Below are 22,829 nucleotides of genomic sequence, written 5' to 3'. Positions count from 1 at the left end.
ACTCTGAAAAAGTTCTCCCAAGTGTCCTTCCCGGTTTTATCCATTATGGGATGATCCTACATTTCTAGATTTCTTATCTCTTCACTCCAATTAATACATCATGCAAGGAAACAGACGAAAAAATGCACAAAAATAAAGGAACCATTTTTTTAAAGCTAATATCAGCCATTAAAAAGTCTGCTAATTAAAACTGCCTATAGATGAAAACATTATCTTAGAATCAGAAAAGCTAGCTGGAGTCTCTGAAAGACGCAGTATTATTGCCAAAGGTTTATACACAGAATTTTACATTTTTCTGTGAATGAGGTGATAATGCTTACTTCTCCCTGGTATTCTAAGGCAATTCACATTGTAAAACACTGCTGAATGAAAATATTTGTGTTTCTAGCACAGAAGTCATTTATTCAAATATATCTGAAGTGCTGTCAGTCACAATATTTTGTTCTCTCAAAGAACAGACTCTACCCTTTTTAATCTTGGAATTTCAACTTGGGAGGTCACACAGGAATGAATGAGCTCACCTGATATAAAGAACTCCATTTTGATCCACACGCCGCTGCCAACCCACAGGAACTTGGATAGCTGGAAGACCTCCTTCCTTCTCCCCTCCGTCACACTCCTTGCCTCCATTCATTTTCTGTGTCTGCTTGGGACTCTCCAAAGATATCAGCAATAAGATGATATCCTCATATTACACAGCATGATGGCCTTTACCAATGGGCCAGTGCAGCACAGTTTTTCCCAGACTGTACAGAATGCATTGGGAAGCTATGGCTCAGTTTGAAACCAAGTCCTTGAAATCTGCCATGACGAAAATATCAGTTTCCCACCATAATTTATATTAAATAACCAACATTTAATTCCTGGTGATGGTCTATATGTGTAAAAATGAGTGATTCCAACTAAGTAAAATCATAATTCACCAATGTTAGTACCTGTCTCAAACAGGGAGGGAGGATTATAGAGTTTTTAGTTGTACATTTTGTCTTGAATCTTGACGTTGGACAAAAATAACCTCCACTGCTTAGAAACTGGTCTCATTTTTACAGTTTGTCAGTTAATATTTCCAGGTACTACCTGCCTTCATAGGCCACATTCTTTAAACTTTCTCTTTATCTTCCAATCTGAATCGAAGGTATTGCAGGTTGGTTTATTTGATGTTTTCATGACTTCAAAATTCCAATAACACCCTGAAACATATGTAAATACGTAAATAATATATTTAATGTTGCAAACTAAGAAGCTTCATGACTTTAACATAGAATAATACAAGTGTACCCGATCACACTGATGTCTTCTACCATCAAAATCACATGCAAAACTGAATTTGTTTTTTTTCCAAACTAGTTACTCTACTCAAACCAATTTACTTGATGTTAGCCCCATGAAAATTTTTAAAAAAATGTATTTTTTAAAAAGTACAAAATAGTATTTAAACAGCAAAATTATAAGTGATAAAGAATTTCACATAACAAGGTAATATGAATTGCACAGTATTTGTTGTAATGTGTAGTGTTATCTTCCAGCAAGCTATTCATATTATGAGGTATATGCATGCAAAATTGGATGAAAGAATAAAAGAAATGGATAGGAAATTAAGAGAAAAAGGAGAAACAATTGAAAAAAGGAGACAAAAACAAATTAAGCATTATCTGCTCCTTTCCATAGACCAGTAGAAATCTACGGTACAATTGTCCAAACTATCCTGCTTACATGCATAGATATATCTCTTTCCCCTACTCCCTCTCCTGTCCTCAACTCAGTAACTGTTTCCTTTTGAGTAAGTTCATTCCCTTTTCCCAGTATCTACTGTAATCTTCCGATTCCATTTTGTCTTTCAGGTTCTCACACTAAGGAGACAATACGATGTTTGCACTTGTGAAGTAGAAAACTGTTAATCCAATCACATGTTAATCATGATCATGACAATATACATACACCGATAATTCAGTTTTCATTCCTAATCATTATATTGGCCTAAAGAAGGTACAGTTTTTCCTTGCTTTTTTTTTTAAATAAGAAGTTGTAGGAAATAAATTTGTAGTAAATTGCCATATAAGATGGTTTTTGCTCAGTGCTACTCAATGTAAGAGTGGGAGTTACTTCAGACTCAAAAGTTTTACAAACTCTCCTGTATTGCAGATTATTTTCTTAATTCCTTTAATCACAAAGTGGAGAAGACACACTAGCCTGACACAGTGGTGCTAGGGTGGGATAATAGAAGTTATCTTAATGGAGCTGTTAAAAAAAAGACAGGAAAACTTTAAAAAGACTTGCTATTTAATATCATGGAAAATATGATGTCACGGTTGGTGCTCTCATTTATTGTTTTTTTTTTTTTTTTTTTTTTTTTTTTTTTTGCAGAACTGGGGATTGAACTCAGGTCCTTGTGCTTGCCAGGCAAGTGCTTATTCTACTGAGCCATCTCCCCGGCCCCTATAATTTACTGTTGTAAACAAGCTTTTGAATGATCAATTTGACATCTACTACAGAATCACACTATTGGACTCAAAACTACACTAAAGAATGAGTCAAAAATAACCCTTGTATTATGAGACAAGCCCCTGTGGTTTGTGATAATTTCTAGTGAGCATCATCCAGAATAAAAAATAGCTATACCTTAACTAAAATAGAAGTAAATATGATATGCCATTAAGTGGAAAACAGTATAAATGACTTAAGATTCATATAATATCCCTAACACTGGTTTCTTCAAATATTAATGAAAAATTGATGTATTTCTTATATGTGTCCTAAATATACCTGTATAAATAAATTAATCAGTACAAAACATACACACACTTCTTAACCTACACTGCTAAAAGTCTATATTTAAGTGGCCTGAAACCTTTTTTGGAACTTTTTATTTGAAAAACAGGAGATTATCTTATAGTGAAGGTCATCAAGTATCCAAGCATATGCCTGGTTTGTAGCCTTGCCTCCAAGACAGATTAAGGCTATTTTAATAAAGCATATTCTCATTTACATGAAAACCAGGAACTGTGTTATGGGTGTAGAATAAACACTGCAGGCAACTGAAAAAGCAGCAAAAATTTAGGTGGGGGGGGATTCAAAGTATAAAGAAAAGTATCAAACAGTAACACTCCCGATGAGTCTCACCCTGGCGATCTGCATCATCGGGTCCACTTCACTGTGCTGTGCTTGTCACAGAACAACCAACTTACAGAGTCAACATTCTATTTGTCTTCCATTCACTGTACCTTTGACCATGGTTTATATCATTCCTGTGTTTGTTACCCACATTCCACTCCACACTTTCAGAGCAGTAACTATATGTTAGTCACTGTACAAGGTACTAGGAGTACAACTATGGTAACTGCTACAGTGTGAATGTTTAGTCTTCTCAGAATTCCTAAGGTGAATTCTGAGTGCTTGGATAGAGGTATTAGCAGGTCTGTGGAAGGTAATTACAGGGATGCATCCGTCATGACTGAAGTAGTGCCCTTGAAGAAGGGATTTACTTAGTAAGATCCTATCTTAAGGAAGAAATTAAAAAAAAAACTGAGGGGATGCAGCTCAGTGCAAAAGCCCTGGGTTCAATCCCCAGTACTGAATAAAAGGGGTGCGGTTATTGAAAGGGACCTCTTACATTATGTAATGTTATAGTGAAGAGACATGTTATATGTGGTCTACAAAATTAACTCTCACTAGGTAATACATTTGCTGGTTCCATGATTTTGGACTTTCAGCCTCCAGCACTGTGAGATACAGATTTCTGATATCTATAAGCCACCTAGTTTACAGTATTTTGTAATAGCAGCCTGAACAGAGAAGTCATGTTACATTAAATGGAAATTTCCATTTATCCAAAATTTAATGTAATGGCTGGTACTAATAAGCTTGAAGATGAAAGTAAAATTGAATTGTAATGTCACTGCAGAAATGACCACTACAAATATTAACTTTCTCTCAAGTATTTTTTTTTTTTTTTGTGGAACTGGGGATTGAACTCAGGCCCTTGCGCTTGCCAGGGAAGTGCTTATTCTACTGAGCCATCTCCCTGGCCCCTCTGAAGCATATAGAAGTTTTAAAGAATACATAATAGTGAGTTTAATATAATTAATGTGTTACTATTCTAAATTAGTGGGCCAGGGAGATGGCTCAGTGGAATAAGCGCTTCCCTGGCAAGTGCAAGGACCTGAGTTCAATCCCTGGTTCCACCAAAAAAAAAAAAAAAAAAAAAAAAACAACCCAAAAAACAAACTATTCTAAATTAGTTTATCCTTTCTGCTTTTTCTTTCAATAAAAAACTCAGAAAAAAGTATACATGAAATTAAATACTATCCCCAAGCCCCATGTCATTTTCCTTTCCAGACCTATTCCTCTCCCTTTTCCCAAAATCAACCATCATCATGATTCTGGCTTGTATCCTCCAACCATATCTTTATAGGTTTATTTCCTGTATATGTACATGTAAGTCATATCTGGCTTTCTTATGTATTTAGTACAGGGTCTACAGGGTCTCACTATGTAGATCAGACTCATAATGATTCTCCTGTTTTCAGCCTCCTAAGCGAAGCAATTACAGGTGTGCGTTACCATGCCTAGTCTCAATCGCCCTTTCAGTGTGTCCCGGTACAGTATGCAGGGGATAGAACCCTGGCCGCTGCATCTGCCTAAGCAGGCGCTTTCGTCCACTGAGCTATCTGGCCGGCCCTGTAAGTCATATTTGTATTGCTACATGGCTTAAAACTTTGCATACAGTAATACATTATACACATAACTCTGCAACTTGCTTTTGAAATTTAAAACAGTTTTTAAAGCTGTCTCAATTGAGATACATAGCTTTCCTTTGCAGATATATAGGTCCAATCGATCAGTATTTAAAAATCTGAATGGCCTATTATTACATGGTTATATAAATTCGTATCTACTGGGTATGTGAAGCAGATTAAGCATATTAGTCTGTACATTTTCAGCTCTATAGGCACCCATCTTCTTTATGTGGCTTCATCAAACTTCAATAAAAACAAGTTAAAACAGAAAAGATACTGTGATACAAAGACTACCTTCACCTCACTAACACGTGGGACACAGGATACATTATACTTGAGATTTAATGTATATTTCTCTGGATTTTTTATTTTAAAGAGAATAACAAATAAAAACATTAAAAATGATTCAGCATTTCAAAAGAAGATGAAAGGAAATCAACAATGGTTTTTATATTGTATAATGTGATCTTCAAAATAGTTGTTCAGATTACCAGATACAGGCATGAAAACCTGATCAAAAATTTATTTCAAACCAGTAATAGCAATGAATACAAAATGTGCATTTTTGTGTGTGTGTGTTTGCATGTGCTAAGTAGTCTGCCACAATTCCAGCAATGTTCTTATTTTTCCTTTCAATATGGAAATTAGTTTGTGAAAATTAGCTTTTAGGGCTGGTGAGATGGCTCAGTGGTCTAAGGCACCTACTTAGAACAAACTAAGCTTAACAAAGCACAGGGACCGCGGTTCAATCCCCCAGCACCACATGCCAGCCAGCCCTGCCCCCTAGTGGGCTGAGCTGACCACACACACGAAATAAATAAATAAATATTTAAAAAAAAAAATTAGCTTTTAGTGGTTTTCTTCTCTTTTTCCTTTTTTGCTTTGGCATCTTTTGAGCATCATGAATTCAAATTACATGTTATTTCCTTAAGAAAATTACAATGTAAACTATAATGTACATTCCTTTACATTTTGTTGATTCATTAATACCTCTTATTTTATGATTTTTCTTTTCTTTTCCCCTCCGCCCTTCCCTCCCTCCCTTCCTTCTTCTGTTTCTTTCCTAACTCCCTCCCTCCATTCCCTGCATGACTCTATACCTCTATAGGAACAAGCACTCTCAGAGCTCAGATCTTGTCTCTTTAGTTTCTTTCTAGTTTCCCAGTCCCTGATGCACTCCACGGTGCTCTAGCCATTTCCTGATCATGTGTACTCTAATTAGTCAACATACTTTTTATTTTGGTACCGGGTATTGAATTGTATTTTGACTTTTATCATGAAGGCCTACATGTAGGCCTAACTGTAGCAACATGTGTTCTAAAATGAGAGGATTTTAAAAGAAGCCAATGCATATACATATTGATAAATATAAAAAGGACGATTAATGCTAGATTTATCTTTAATGATCTTATAATTTCTGAGTGATAATTTCTGTGTAGAAAACTATCATAAGACTTATAAGAAAATAAATAGACTAATTTTAATTCTGTTTATAAACTATTAGATTTTTATAAGTGGATCATACACATATTTCATTGAATAAAAGAACCCCTAAAATAAATAAATTCAATAATATAAAAATTAAACTTATATTTCAACAGGATGCTAATTAATACAATAGAGCTTTTTTCAGTCTGATGTGCTGACCAAGCTTATGCAATACTAAATATGTATTTTAAAAGTTATACTCAGGGGCCGGGGAGATGGCTCAGTGGAATAAGCACTTCCCTGGCAAGCGCAAGGGCCTGAGTTCAATCCCTGATTCCGCAAAAAAAAAAAAAAAAAGCTATACTCAGAACACCACAAAGATGAAATGCTTGAGAATATGACATCATATATATAAGTAAATAGCTACTGTTCATAAATCTTTGTGAATAATATTAAATGTCAGTATTTCTCTGAATAATTAACAGTAAAAATAATGAATTGGCTTTTGAGCACTAATATCATTGGCTTTTTTTTGAGACAGGCTCTTGCTGTGTAGTTCGAACTGGCCTTGAACTTCTGGTGGTCCTCTTGCTTCATCCTCACAGGGCTGTAATTACAAGTGTGTGCCATTATGACCAGCCTATTACTGGCTTTTGAGTGATGAATTCCATTAAAAATGTTTATCATGACATAACACACTGCTCTTGTGCTCAATAAGGATAGTAAATACAAAGTGAGGCAGAATTAACATCCAAAGTATTATTCATTTGTCAAGATGCGACTGTGTAAATTAAGTAAAAGACCCAACAAGACTCAGAAAGATTGTCTGATAACCTCTGCCAAGCTCCACATATTTACCCAAATTACCCCAGCATTACTGCATTTGTTTAATAGACTGGTATCGGGATATCTTCAATAAACACATATTGCTGCCCTGATAACTAGACATTGCTGTCCTCTGGTGTGAAAGTGTATAAAGTTTCACAACTTGTGAATGTGGGGTTGTGTTACTGTTGGAATGCTGAACTTTTTTCCATAATTTTATTGAGAAACAAATAGCAATGAGACAGTTTCAAATCAAATTAGTAGGACAGTTTCAATAATTAATACATTGCATATTGTTGTCTTCGTAATGGTTATTCATAGTACAAGATGCAGACATGATATCCTATTTACAAACACTATTAGAACAAATCCCTCTATTCATTGAATTAAGATAATGTAGCTGTATATCTATCTTAACTATTTTGGATATACAGATACAAAATGGTCATTCATTTGTATACCCTTTTGTTTAGTTTTGTCATTTAAATATTACAGGTGTGTGAATTCAGCAAAATATTCCAAAATAGTCCAGTAGTCTATAATAGTATTGGGTTTTCTGTATGACTGGCAATGTCAGAAGTTGTTGACTTGAGTCCTCTACAGCTCAGCATCATAATATGGCTTTACTTATTATACTTCGTTTTTATACTTTTCTGCTGGAAGGTTAAGACCAAGATAAAGCAAGACCTATGTAATAAGAATTGTAGCTTTTGGATCTGATAACGTCAGTCAAATCCCCTCAGGATTTATCCTGAGAACCTGTACCGCGGTTTGTAGATCCTTTGTCAGTGTCAGCTATGTGGATGAGTCATGGCCATTGCTTGACCAATGTGCTCTCTGTGAAAGCCTGAGAAAATGTTTTCTCTCCATGTGACTCTCCTTAGGCACACTCTACATCATGGATCACTTTCCTCTTTGGCCCCATAATCTCCTTGATCAGAAAATTTGGAACACAACTGAGTTACATGATATTATAATACAGGTTCTCATATGTCCTAAGTCTTAATTGACCTTGAAAGGCTAGGGCCAAAACATTGGCTGTCCTTACAGACCTCCTTTTTCCTCTAATTTTTGTTCTGTAAACTTAGGTTGTTAACCCTCCAGAAGAGAAGCTTATTGTTTTTACCATACAACCTAGGCTGCTGAGCTTAACCTCACTATCTGTTTGAATATCAAACATCTCAGGCATAACATGGAGCAGGTATTTTTCATAAAATATTGTTAAACTTTAAGTCCCTACAGAATATGAAGAAAAAAATTAAAAAAATTAAAATATATTTATAAAATAGGAACAAACAATTATATATGTCTACATATAAGTTCAGAAATCTAACCATATACAGAATGCTGAATTTTTACAGACTCTGCATATACAGAAACTGGCTCCCAAGAGTGAGGTCAATTCTTGGAGTCAAAGTAACAAGCAGCTTGGTGAGTGTCCCTCTGTGGTCAGGAAAATTATCTGTAATCAGGACACTTTTGCTATACAAGTTCATCAACTTACACATTACAGTCATTCAGAAGTATTCAGAGAACTAAATGCCAAGTGTGGCAGACTGCAGGTGACCATATTTTTCAGCTCTTTTCATCAGTAGGTAAGATTTATTATCTTCATTTTGAATTTCAGCTGGCCTTGTAAGTTGTTTTGATCAATGGAATACGAAAGCCTTGATAGCATTTGAGTTTTTAGCCTGAACCTCAACAGGACTTGCACCTTCCACTCTTGTTCTGTGAAATACCACTGTTCTGTAAAGAACCCAAACAGGAGCCTTTGATGGTCAGATACTACATGGACAGAGGGAAAAGTCCAGTTGTCCACCCAGGCCATGAAAGTGAAGCCAGTAACTCAGAGTGGGATTGGGAGGAGTGGGCCCAGCTAAACAGACTGACCCACCAATTAACAGAATCCTATTATTTTAATTAGCCAAAAACTATACTGGAAATAATGTGAGAGGCTAAAATAGAAGTTAACCTTAAATATAATATTGAGAGGCTCTGCAGCATTTACTGGTTCATAGTGTAAGCTCTAGAGTCAGACTTTCTGGGTTTGAACACTGGGACTAAGAGCCAATGACCTCAAGCTCTGAAATTTCTTTCCTTACAAAATAGATTTTCACCTTTTTGGCTTCTGGGAAAAAAATTATGTGCCTAGGACACAGTAAGTATCTAAATTATTACTTACAGATAACTATTAAAATTATGGCATAGAAATCTAATGCCACTGAGAAAGAACCATGATAATGTTAGTTGGAAAAAGTTGAATATATGATGCCAACTCAATTTACAAAAATGCTACCACTTATGTCACTATAGGAATAGAATAGCACTATACTTCCAGGTATTACTCTATGTTCTTTGGTAGTAGGAATACACTTCCTTCCTCACTTTTCTGCATTTTCAAGTTTTTCTACAATAGACACACAGGGCCAGGAAGATGGCTCAGTAAAATAAGTGCTTGCTTGGCAAGGGCCTGAGTCCAATCCCCAGGTCCGAAAAACAAAACAAAACAAAACATACACATTAGTTCTGTAATCAGGAAAAAATTACTTCCAAAAACTTTTGAAAGCATTTTATATATAATATTTTATAGGTATAAAACTTATTGCTTCCCTGATCCTTAAATGCATTAGGGAAAGTTTTTATTGGAAATAACCATTAATTTCGTGTTTATTATTATTCTGTTTATTTTACCCAAGATACACAGTCACTAGAACATTGTATGACCCCAGTACATGTAAGTAAACTTAAAGCCAACTCTCTGGTTGGTCCTAAAATGCCTTTGGCTGCCACTTTTTTATTGCCTGGAATGCCATTTTCCATCTCTCATTCCTTTTTTTTTTTTTTTTTTTCAGAACTGGGGATTGAACTCAGGCCCTTGCGCTTGCCAGGGAAACGCTTATTCTACTGAGCCATCACCCTGGCCCCACCACTTTCCATCTCTACCTTCTTGTCTTTCATTAAATGAGTTCTTATTTATTTCAGCTTACGTGCCACTTTTCTCTCTTACTCCCCCAATTTTTATTTGACTGTCCCAGTCTTAGCTGAGTTCTCCATGGAACTTCCTAAATTAGGAAGTTCTTTTACTACAGAAAAATTACTTACACTTTACTGAGCTTTTTTTTTTTTTGTCCTTGCCATCCTACATGAATGACAAAAAAGATGGAACTGGAAAGGGTTTATTTGTAGGTTAAGGGACAAAAGTGAACAGTGACTGGCTCATAAATAATATTCTTAAAAAGTATTTGGAGAATTATTCTGACAGGTTATCCCAGGAATCTATAAAACAATTGATAAACTCACTATAATTCTGAAGGAAAATTTTTTCTTTATGTATTTCTGCATATTAGCCACCAGCATAGTTTTTTTTTTTTTTTGCTTTTCAATTATATAAAGATTATCATAGGGAGTTTTGATTAAAAACACTTGCCTGCATTTATATAACATGTTTAAAGAGTGAACTAAGTAAACTTAAGGAACAATTTTCATGTTTTATTGCTGCACTATTGATACTTTGGCTATTTAAGATGCAGCTTAATATGAGCACATCAAGTTACTGTTGAAAATTGATAGAGATCAATATTGTTTTTCCTCCAAACTTTACTGAGAACAAAATAATTGTGTACTATTGTTTGTAATATTTTAAAACAACTAATATTTACACTGCTTTACTATAAAAACGCTTAGCTCTTCAGCTCACGACAGTGGATGCCAGTTCCCACTAGGAATAATCAGTGCCAAATGGAATGTGCCTCCTCCACATCTGAAAATTGAGGCTACTATCTAAAAATCTATTTTTAAATGGGCAGATAACACGGTATGCTTTTATTTGGTACAACATATTTTGAAGAATATTTTCATTGTAGAATGATACTCTTCTTCAAAAATACATCATCAAGGACCTCGTGTGTGACTTGTGGAGTCGGCGTTTGCAGCTGCGGAGGGTTTGGCGAGATGTCTCACACTATTTTGCTGGTGCAGCCTACTAAGAGGCCAGAAGGTAGAACTTACGCTGACTATGAATCTGTTAATGAATGCATGGAAGGTGTTTGTAAGATGTATGAAGAACATCTGAAGAGAATGAACCCCAACAGTCCCTCTATCACATACGATATCAGTCAGTTGTTTGATTTTATTGACGATCTGGCAGACCTCAGTTGCCTTGTTTACCGAGCTGATACCCAGACATACCAGCCTTATAACAAAGACTGGATCAAAGAGAAGATCTACGTGCTCCTTTGTCGGCAGGCACAACAGGCTGGCAAATAATGGAGTTGGAAACAGCAGGGGCTGGGGGCGGGGCTTGGAGCACAGGTGTGTGCAGTGCACTGCCCTGGAGCGCTGTCCTGTGAGCCTCTTTCCACTTGTTTCACTCTAGCCAGGATTGAATGCGTTAGATGAAATGTGAGGTGTGAGGATCTTTTCAATCCAAAACCCCCATTGAACCCTTTTTCTTTTTTCTTTTTTTTTTTTTTTTACTTAAACATTTTTATGATTCAGAAGGCAGTTGTTCCTTGTCGATATTGGTTCCAGTCCTTCAGATTGTTCCTATCTGCTTTATAACATTCACAGTACTAATCTTTTAAGATGGGGTAGGGGATGATGACAAAGTTTAGTTATGTCCTCAAGAAAAAGTCTTAGTGAAAATAAATGTTCTTTAGTTATATTTTCAAAAAAAAAAAAATACATCATCAACCACAAGTGAGCTGTTGAAATTTATCCCTTCTAGCTGACTAATTATATATCCTTTGGAGAAACGTTTTTCCTGTAGCCACATTAGCCTCTGACAACCACCATTATATTTCTTATTTCTATAACATAGACCAACTTTTTTAGATTCCACATGTGAGTGAGATCATACAGTATTTATCTTTCTGTCCAACATTTCATTTAACACAATGTCCACATTTCATCCATGTTGTTGAAAATGGCAGGATATCATTATTTTCAATGGTTGAACATACTACATTTTCTTTATAATTTATCCATGGACAGAGACTTGGGTCAATTCCCTATTTTGGTTGCTGCAACTAGTGCCAAAATAAACATGGAAATGTAGTTGTCTCTTTAATATACTGATTTAATTTCTTTTGATCTATACCTTGTAGTGGGACTGGTGGGTTATACCAATTTCTAGATTTTTGAGGAAGCATCACTATTTTCCATAATGGTTATACTAATTTACATTTCTATCAATAGTGGAATGATGTCAGTTCTCTGCATCTGAATCAGGACTTCTGTCTTTGGATAGCAGCCATTCTTTTAAGTGGGGTTAGGTAATATTTTACTGTGGCTTTGATTTCCATTTTCTTATTATTAGGATGTTGAGCAACTTTTCATATAATTCTTGGCCATTCATATATTATCTATCTATCTATCTATCTATCTATCTATCTATCTATCTATGTATCTCTATTTATCCATCTGTCTATTAATGTATTTAGTACAGGGCCTACAGGGTCTCAGTACACTATGAGTCTCAGAAGGGACTCATAGTGATTCTCCTGTTTTCAGCCTACCAAGTGCTGGGACTACAGGCACATGCCACCATGCCCAGTCTCAATCTCTGGCTCAGTGTACCCTGAGGGTGGGCCACCAAGGCACATGGAGATCAAACCTGGTCCCTGAGACTGCCTAAGCAAGCACTTTAATCTGCTAAGCTGTCTGGCCAGCCCTCATATATTTTCTTTTGAGAAATATCTTTTGCCCATATTTTATTTTTTAAAGAAAATAGAAAAAAGTTAAAAAAAACCCATTAGAAAAGATATAGAATATCACTAAATAAAATGATAGGAATTCAGCAATGATTGTTACATAGCAGACTGTTTTCGTCAAATCTGTTGAGAATACCAGATATAAATCTGTAAGACTGGTCAAAAAAAGTATAAAAAGTTAAAAAAGAGAGAGAAAAAAAAACAATTTAAGTGTTCACTGCTCCTTTTAATACATAAACAGAAATCAACAATACAAAATTATTCAAGCTATCATATATATATATTTCTTTTCCCATTCCTTTTTTTTTTTTTTTTTTTTTCCCTTTTTTTTTTTTTTTTTTTTTTTTTTTTGTGTGTGGTATGTGTGTGTTTGTGTGTGTGGCCAGCTCAGCCCACCAGTGGGCGGGGCTGGCTGGCATGTGGCGCTGGGGGATTGAACCGTGGTCCCTGTGTTCTGCTAAGCTTGTTCTAAGTACGTGCTTTAGACCACTGAACCATCTCACCAGCCCCTCCCATTCCTTTTTGGGCTGTTTTTTTTTTTTTTGTCTATTGCTATTGAATTGGTTGAGTTATTTACTTTGGCTATTAAACCACTGTTAGAGTTACAATTCACAATTATTTTTCTAACTTTGTAGGTTATCTCTTCTCTCCATTGATTATTTCCTTTACTGTTTAAAGCTTTCCAGTTTGATGTAATATCATCTGTCTCCTTTTGCTTTTGTGTACTATGAAAAAGATCCTGAGCCCTGGTCAATGTCATGGTTGACACTGTTTCTTCCCCTGATTTCTTTTAGCATTTTGTAGTTTACAGTCTCATATTTAAGTATTTAAAAAATAATGAGTGAAAGACAGGTTACTCTTAAAGTAAAAATAGGAACTCAACAATGAAGAAAATCATGCAAAGAAATTGTTTCTGAAAATGTTTAAGTATCCAGGATCATTCAAGCCCCATCAATGTCCAGCAAACAATTAAATATAAATGAAACTGTAGCACAATAAGATATCTAGTAAGTTCTCTAAAGAACAAGAGTACAGAACAAGAGGAATAAGGGTGTTTCTGTGTAGATTTTAGAAAGAGCATCCCCCAAAGAATACAAGATCCATGAAATCTATCTTTTATCATGTTTATATTGTTCACATATCAGGAACAAAATGAGTAAGCACCCATCGATGTTTAGTGGTATCATATGTAGTGTCTCTAGGAGATCCCATTTATGTGACCAATTGCCCACTGGAATGCTCAGAGTGGCAGAGAAAAGTACAGCAGCCAAAGAAAGTTTATGCACAACATGCTTAGGTTAGGGAGGAAGGAAATTTCAATATCACAAAGTGAAAGAATATTTTAGAAGACATATTAAAGAAAATAAAAACCTGTAGAAAATAAAGTTTTTACCAAATAAATGAGTAAAACACAAGACCAGTTATCCAGTTATAAACAGGAAGATTTTGGCCCAAATCTCAACCACAGAAGTAATTGGCATTTATGTGATTTGAAAATAATGAGAACTGACAATATTTAAATCAAAATATTTCACATGAAGATTTGCGTTCTTGCTTTACCTGGGAAACTGGACAATGTGGTTACACTAGGTCAACATTCCTGCCTTACAACAATTATCTGGAATGGAGCAGCAGCTGCTCCTTTAGAAAGGACTTGGATCTCCAGCTCACAGAGGCAGTCTTCTTGCTTCATTCCCACCAGTCTGGCCTCTGCAGGCATTGGGGTTTCCAGCTTCTGGAATAGAAAGGACCTTGAGGTAAGGACTAAAGGATTCAATGTAGCCCTTGATAAGATGTGCAACTCATTTTTATTGATCACTTACCTTAAACTTCATAGTTTCTTCAATAGGGTATAGTATGAGTTCTCAGAAATTATGTATTATTATTAGTATATGTCAGGACACCAATAAAAGAGCTACCATGAACTTAAGAAAGTAACTTTCTTAATAAAATTTATTTGGCCCTGAGACTGTGATGATTCTTGAGTTAAAGGATGTAAACTGTACAGAGAACTTCACTCACTTTCAATGGTCCATCACCTCCTTCTTGGGAACATTATCAACAATAACACATTACCATTATCTCAGGAACGCAAATTGGGGTCAAAGAATTATAGAATCAAACTGTACAATGAATTAAGATACATCAAATGCTGAAGATTTCACTCCCTAGATTTAATGAATTGTTTTAACAAATAAGAAAAACAATTGTAAGGTGCTTCAGTGGTGTATTTAAGGCTTTATATCCTTTATTTCCTTTTAACCTTCAGGGAGATAGGAGGTACTTGCTATTAAGTGCTGTGTGATGAGTTTTACTCAGCCTTGGTGACATAATTCTGATGGGCATTTAACTTGTTTTGTTTTAAGCCACTGGACAATCTTTTGATTATCTGATAGATTTCATAGGTATTTAATTCCTATACCAGGTAATGTATAAATAAGTTACCTGGTGTGCAAACTTGGCTTTTGTAACTATAGATGGTCTGTATTAAGATCTAGAAACCCTTTACTATTGAGAGGATATGTAAAGTTTTTTTTTTTTTTTTTTAATCAAGTTTTTTTACTTGAAAGAGCTAAAGACTACATCCTGGACCACAGTTATTTCACCTGATACTCTTTGAGATCTTCCCTAGTAGTCACTCTACTAGTCTTCTGTTTTGTCCATTTTTAGCGCCACCTTCCTCTAACATCATTATTAAAAACTAGAAACTATTTTGAGTCAGAGCAGAACAAGGGAATATGAAGTACAGAAAGTAGCAGCATGCTTTAATGGTACTGTTACTCAGAAAATATCCCAGACTGACAAAGGACAACCTAATGGGTGCAGAACAAGGGTGACAATCCTGACATGCTAAATGCACTCCAGGATTTATATGCAAGGTTTTAGGTACTTACGGAGCACCAATTCTGTGTGAGGCACTGTGATGGGCACTGGAAACTCAAACACGAAGAGCCTACTTCCTGGGGTGGTGGTGGTGCTAGTGTGGGTTGGGACAATGAAGTAATACTGAATAATGCCAGATATGATAGAAGTAAATACAAGATGTTAAATGAGTATAGTCTAGTTTTCAAGAGTTAGGATGTTAGCAGGAGGCAGGATACATTCAATAATGCAGATTTCAGACTGGTGTAAAACAGTGGGAAATCTCAAAATTTAATCTATGCAAATGATCTCCATTCTAAAAGGTTAATATTGAAAATGTTATTATTTCTGTCTGTTAATAATATTGCAAAAAAATAATATTGCAACATCATACTCATTGTTTACCTAACAATAAGCTAACATAAAGATCACATTTTGCCAGATCTTTTAATCTTGAGTTTGACAAGAAATGAAGCACTAATATTTTCTCCTGCCTGATGCTTGAAATAGAATATGGTGACCTGAAATCTTAAAGAAACAAGAACTGTCATCAAGAAAAAGTTCTATGAAAGTATGATGATTCATGTAACTAAGAAAAGGATGCTAAATGTGACAGCAAAAGCCAAAGGGGGCAAGGAATGGGTAGAGAGATTTACCTATCTACTGGGCGCTATCAGTACACCTTCCAAAAAAGTAGTCTGTGAGTGATAAAAAGATGAGAGTAGTATTAAAATTTATTGTAGCTAAATGTATAAATCATATTAACCTCTATGCTACTATATTTTAGGAACTTGTGTTAAGCATTCTGTTCATATACATATTAAATCATTTAATAATAATATAAAATAATAATTATCATATTATTATTTGGTGCCAGGGGATGGAACTCAGGACCTTTCTCTTGCCAGGAAGGCACTTAAGCCACTGAGGTATCTCTCTGGCTTTAATTTTTCTTATAACTCTGTAAGTCACATACTTCCTTCTTTTCAAGAGCTGAAGACACTAAGGCAAGGGAAATGAAGCATTTTTCCTTTTCTTTCCAGCTGTAATAATTTATATCCCCTGTGCCTATTTTTTAATCCTAAGTCTTTATAACTCTCCAGCATTCTATATATTTTATTGCTTATTCTATTACTGCCTTTCTCCTGAGTGTAAGCTCTGTGAGCACACAGGATATAACAGTCATTATAACAGACATATGTCCTTGCAATTTTGTGTTCCTTAATGGATGTTTTCTTGTCACATCACCTTTGCCTTCCATGGGACAACATGCAGAACCCTATAAGTGCTCAAGTCAAGACTACTGGCTGAACAGATGGATGAAAACAACTGATTGGTGAGCATGTATGGAGCCCTTGCCAAACTTGGCACTCAATTGGTTCCTGTAAGATAGGAAAGCGCAAAACACAGTATCTACTGTGAAAGAAATTAGCACTGAAGAATGGAAATAAGGCAGAAACATGAGGAATTTCTGGAGCATAAAGTAAGACGTCTTTATCTTTCAGTACTTTCCTTCTTCAATCTGTTAATGATGTCTTAAAGTGCCTGGTTCTACCAAGAGTGCACAGTACACAGTTGCATTATTAAGCTTTCTTGGAAATGCCTGCACTGTTCACAGTTCTATGCTTCTGTATGCACTGTTCCCTGGGCGTAGAAAGATTTTCTCAAAGCACTTTTCTATTCTCCTCAGAGTTATTTGTTTTTTCTTCTCCTTAGTACTGCTTCTAAGTGTAACAATAATTGATATACTTTACTTTATAATGTATATATGTAGTTCTTGTTTCATGTATCTTTGTCAATGTGGTATTAAAATCATGCATCTAAAGTTGAATTTTTCTCACCTTTTACAATAATAAAGAACTTATTTTACTCCCTTAAAGTATAACCATAGATAGAAAAGTGCCTGTGAATGATTACGTTAAAATCACTGAACAGTACACAAACACATATAAGGGGTTTAGTTGCAGGTGTGTATTGAATCCAAACTGTAGAATGAACACAATCTACTTTTCTTATTCTATTTTCAGCACAATTTCTAGATTCAGGGAATGTCCTCTGTACCTAAAAGAGATCCTGGCACATAAATAATGACTTGTTAACTTATAAATGAATGGCCTATGTACAAACCATGTCAATTAAATACTAAAAGGCATGGCATGAACAAAATATGCCATGGCAAGTAACCTAACAGTGGACTCAGGGTAAGAGTTTGTTACCTGCAATTTTTAGCTATGTAACTAGGCAAGACACTTAAAGTGAGCTTTAATTTGTAAAATTAATAGATTGGACCAGGTCAGTATTATTCAACTATTATATCAGTATTCTACTATCAAATGAAATACAAATGGAACTCCATTATGTAAAACAGAAAAAGGAACTTGCTAGCAAAAAGTTATTATTTATAAGATAAAATTTATAAGATAAAACTGCATTACTTATTAAAGTCCATCAATAAGAATGGACTATTTAGGCTAAGAAAAAGTATGAAGCCATGGGATGTTGGTGATAACTGAAATTTTAAATCTTCATAAATTAAATTTTTTTTTGTTTTTCAGTATTGACACAATTCTAATTAACAAAACGTGTTTTAAAATGGTAACAACTATTTAAAACAGCTAATTTGGCAAAATTAAGATTTCAGCAATTAAAATGGTCCAGATGCTTGAGGGAAGAGTAAGGGAAATTTTTTTTTCAATAACTAAGTGACTATATTTAATTACGATTCATGTTTCTACTTGTGAATATAAAAATGGGCAAGAACTACCCAAAGCTAATTATATTACTTACTAAAATCTACCAAGAATAATGGCTATTGATTAATAAAAATATGATCAAGAAATAAGACAAATATAATCTTGACTCATTTTCAAACCATTAAGCAAGACAACTTTCTCCAACATAATGTTCTCTTAACATGCCACAGCAAAAATCGTGATGAGTGGTAAGGATATGTGACAAAGATGCCCATGCATCTTATTTGTATTTATTCATGTGGCACACATATTCTGCAATAATGTTCTTGCTTGCTTAATTTGATTTGTACATGCTTTACTGGAGCTAAGCTTTAAAAAGACTAACTATAACCTTGAAAATAAAAAGAAATACTTATAAGAAGTTTAAGTATTCACATGAACATCAGCAGAGAAACTTTAGCCAGTAGCCCATAAAAACATAAACTAGTGGGGCTGGGAAGATGGCTCAGTAGAATAAGCACTTCCCTGGCAAGTGCAAGGGCCTGAGTTCAATGCCCGGTTCTGCCAAAAAAACAAAACAAAATAAAACAAAAAAACAACAAAAAAACCCTAGTAGTTTATTTTTGTCTTATGTCCTTTAATGTGTCACAATTTGTCATTAAATAGTTGAAAGTGGGTGTTATTTTTATTACAGACTAACATACCTAGGTTTTAAAGATTTGAATGTCATGTCTAACATTTAGAAAATATTGAAGAACCTCAAGCAACTGGATGTTCTTTCTGGTCCTTCTGGTTCTATACCTATATAACGTAAAAAAGCTAAAAAGATTTTTCAATTCAATTTTGTACACATTTACTGAGATTCAACACCCATAGGACAGGAAAGAACTTGATCAGATAGAGTTAGAGAACATAGGTATAACAAGGAATATAGCTATTAAAAACATCAATCTTCCTAGTACAGGTTTAATCTTTATGTACGTAAGTTAAAATCAACTTTGGTAGCAAAGAGTACCAAAAGAGTACATGAAATCGCTAACAGCACTGGTGCTGTAGTGTATCTAATTTATAGAAGAGAATTTTACTCCTATAGTCATTTTTTTATAGACATTTGTCAGCCATAGAATAACTTCAGTGATTATTTACATTAACATATTTTGAGGAAGCTCTTAACTAATTTCCACTTTAAAAAAACACTGAATTGGGGCCGGGGAGATGGCTCAGTAGAATAAGCACTTGCCTGGCAAGTGCAAGGGCCTGAGTTCAATTCTCAATTCTGCCAAAAAAAACCCTCCAGAAAAAAACAAAACAAAACAAAACAAAACAAAACAAAAAAACAAAACACTGAATTAACCAAAATTTCCTTTTGAAAAGAGACAGAATGTTTCTCTTTACTCTTTAACAGCTACAAATAATTCTTAAAATCAGTCGTGTTGTTTACAAAGCTACTGAACCAGTATTTGTTGGTTTACTTCAAATTTAATAAAATATTTTGTACAGTGATGAAATAAAACTATCAAAAAGTTAATGTATCTATGAAAACTAAGTTACAAAGTTTTCACATCTATCTCTTAAAAATTAATGTCGAATTAAGTTGAGAGAGAAGTAAATCCTATGAGAAACCCCTAAATCTTAAATAACAGTGTCTTTTTTTTTGGTTACTCTCCAATTACAGAAATTATTAGGTGGTATATTACAGGTATAAACACAATTTAAAGCAATTTTTTGGACTTTAATCAGTAAAGTAATACACAGGGAAAATCTCTGTTTAAAAAGATAATACATGGGGCTGGGGAGATGGCTTAGTGGAATAAGAGCTTCCCTGGCAAGTGCAAGGGCCAGAGTTCAATCCCCGGTTCTGCAAAAAAAAAAAAAAAAAAAGATAATACACATTTTATAAGTGAAAAAAAGTGTTTTGCTACATATATTTTTTATAATTCTCCATTTGATAATCTCTTAGCCAATTGGCCCAATTACAGGTTTGGATTGTCTTGGATAAAAGGCCTTCTTTTAATGTTACCTGAGTAATACTTGATTGTGGCTGGGAGTCTGAATTTCATGTTGGAATGATAAAATTACTTGGGATTTCAGGTTTGTGTTTATTAGACTCCCTTATCATTTTAATAAAAACATTGGTAAGAAAAGATTACCAAATGCACTAAATTCCCAAATTATAAATGAGTTTCATTCCAGAAGAATATTCATAAGTTGGATTTGTTCATAAATCTTTCTTCAGATCTTTGTACCTTTGACAAAAATACACAATGTATACTGCTTGCACTACCCAGCCACACCCTCTGTGTCACCACTGCTTTTCCTCGTGCTTTCAGGTGTCCTGGACTGACTGCTCACTGCACTACTGTACATGTCAGCACTGCACAGTAAGCACACTGCAGCAGGCCTGTGATAATGTCTGGCAGACACGGGAGTTGCTACCGTGACTCATAGGCTTGTACTCAAAGGCATGTACCTATGAATGCTCATAATGCAAGCTCAGTTTATATCTGTGAAGGTTCAAAACTTGAATGTTTGTAAATTGAGGACCTATTGTAATTATTAAATGGAAGCCTACTGAAGAGAAACAAGAACTTTTAAAACAGATACACCTCCATATATACTGAAAATAACTCATAAAAATGACAGCATTGCAATAAGAACTGATAACCCACAAGTAGACATTTCTCTATTTGGTAAATGTTAACTAATATTACTTGGAAACTTATAAACATACCTGGCAAGAAATTACTTAACATATACAAAATTTGAAGTATGCAACCAACATGCTCAATCCACTGAAATATACACAGAACTACTAAAATATGTAAGAACTAATAAACATGCACAAGATTTGAACTATTTAAATAACATGCTCCATCTATCAGAGATATTCACAAAACTATACAAATCTGTAATCATTATAGGTACACATTTAAAAGAATCAACACTCCTGGGAAAACTGGCATAGTATGTTGGTTAAAAGTGTAAACTTTAAGTACACACTGATAATCCTAACTGTTACTTGATGCCTGACTTACAGCAAGTTATCTTTCTGACCCTGTTTCCTCATCTAAAAACCGATTACAATATGTGTACCTACCACAACATTGTTGAAAAAATTTAACACATAAAATGTTCATAAAGTTCTTGCTTTCTGGCCCATAGTAAACATAAACAAAAATAAATTTTATTAATATGATATAATTTGTATTAGTAAAATAATTGATCATAAAGGAAATCTTAGTGATTGCAACAAGAGAAATCATACAGAATATTTCGTCTTATTAAATTTCCATAAATAAAGAATGCCATAAGAAAACAAAACCCACAAATGTTCATAGGTTTGCAAATTTAAAAAACATCCACTCATATATGGGTATTACTGAAAATCAATCTATATGGGTATTACTGAAAATCAATCTGAGGTCAGTGATTATGAATTTGTCACAGAATCTAAGGTGTATATGGATAGATCTGCATATTCTAGCTTATTGAATGTTACAGCCTATACTGAGATGTCCTCCTAAACCTTCATGTGATATTAGGTGGAGCTGGCTAAATCTAGGTTGTGTGCTACAGACAAAGATACATGATATTAAATTAATCTCCTGATTGGAATTCTCATTGCTCTGAATGTTTAACTGAATGGATTTCCTGCAGAGAGAAGCCCCGCCCTGGGTGTGGGCAGCATCACCCAAAAGGCTTACACCCTGGTTAGCACAAAAAGACAAGTCAGGATCCATGCTTTGCTGCTTGGTGCTTCCTGCTTGTCTGCTGTAGACTGCTTCTCCTGGGCCATGTGCCTGTGCCATGCTGCCTTGTTCTGGGGTCAGCCAATTACTATGAACAAAAGCTATACAACCCGTGAGCTGAAATAAGCCTTTCCTCCTTTACCTTGTGGGTGTCAGGTATTCTGTCCTAGCAGTGAGAAAAGTAAGACACTGAGGATAAGCACAAAAAAGGGAAAATAAAACAGATCATATGATGCTTGCAATCTAATATCAAATTGTTTTACACATATCAACCACAAAGGGAGGCAGAAAAAGAATGATAAAACCAATGCTGTGAAACACTGGCTGAGTTTGTGTGGAGTTCTATGCTGAATTCATGTGAAGAGAGTTCTCTGCGCTGTTAAAAAGGAAATTCTAAGAAAATGTATGAAAAAACAAAAACAGGACCAGCATTTTGGTTCTAAGAAACAATGACATTTGACATGGAGCAACTGTGCTATTGAACATATGCAAAGTAGAATCTCATCTGTAAAGAATATTGCTATGAAGCCAGGAATGTGCAGTCTAGCTGTGAGGGGAGGACAGAAATACACTGCGGGTCTGTAGGAGGCAAAAAAAAATCTGAAATGAAATAGTTAAAATGAAATAGTTAAAATGTTGGAGAGGAAAAATATGCTCATAAATATTAAAACATACAATGGATTAAATGTTCATAAAAATAAGGGGGAAATAAAAAGAATTGTATATGAGGCTAAAAAAGTTAATGTCACATGAGCTATTCTACTTTTAAGTCCTTCTAGCACTTACGTATGAGTTGGTTGGAAAAATCAAGTTTAAGATAAAGGA

The 22,829-nt window shown here is 34.8% G+C and overlaps 1 protein-coding gene and 1 pseudogene across 5 annotated transcripts in view; one reads left to right on the top strand and one right to left on the bottom strand.

The window, feature by feature from the left end:
- Mbd5 (methyl-CpG binding domain protein 5) overlaps positions 1 to 22,829 on the bottom strand; it is a 479,901-nt gene that overhangs the window by 47,127 nt on the left and 409,945 nt on the right. For all 5 annotated transcript variants that reach the window (XM_023721333.1, XM_023721332.1, XM_023721337.1 and 2 more), the window contains 2 exons: positions 14,261 to 14,435; positions 522 to 1,190 (listed from right to left, as the gene is read on the bottom strand). In XM_023721333.1, coding sequence (XP_023577101.1) covers positions 522 to 634 — 113 coding nt within the window. In that variant the 5' untranslated portion in view covers positions 635 to 1,190; positions 14,261 to 14,435. The remainder of the gene's footprint in view (positions 1 to 521; positions 1,191 to 14,260; positions 14,436 to 22,829) is intronic.
- LOC101588382 lies at positions 10,909 to 11,650 on the top strand (annotated as a pseudogene).

This window comes from Octodon degus, unplaced genomic scaffold (assembly GCF_000260255.1).
Source record: "Octodon degus isolate 3935 unplaced genomic scaffold, OctDeg1.0 scaffold00082, whole genome shotgun sequence".
In the NCBI taxonomy this organism is placed as follows: Eukaryota; Metazoa; Chordata; class Mammalia; order Rodentia; family Octodontidae; genus Octodon; species Octodon degus.
This window is presented reverse-complemented; position numbering and strand designations above follow the sequence as displayed.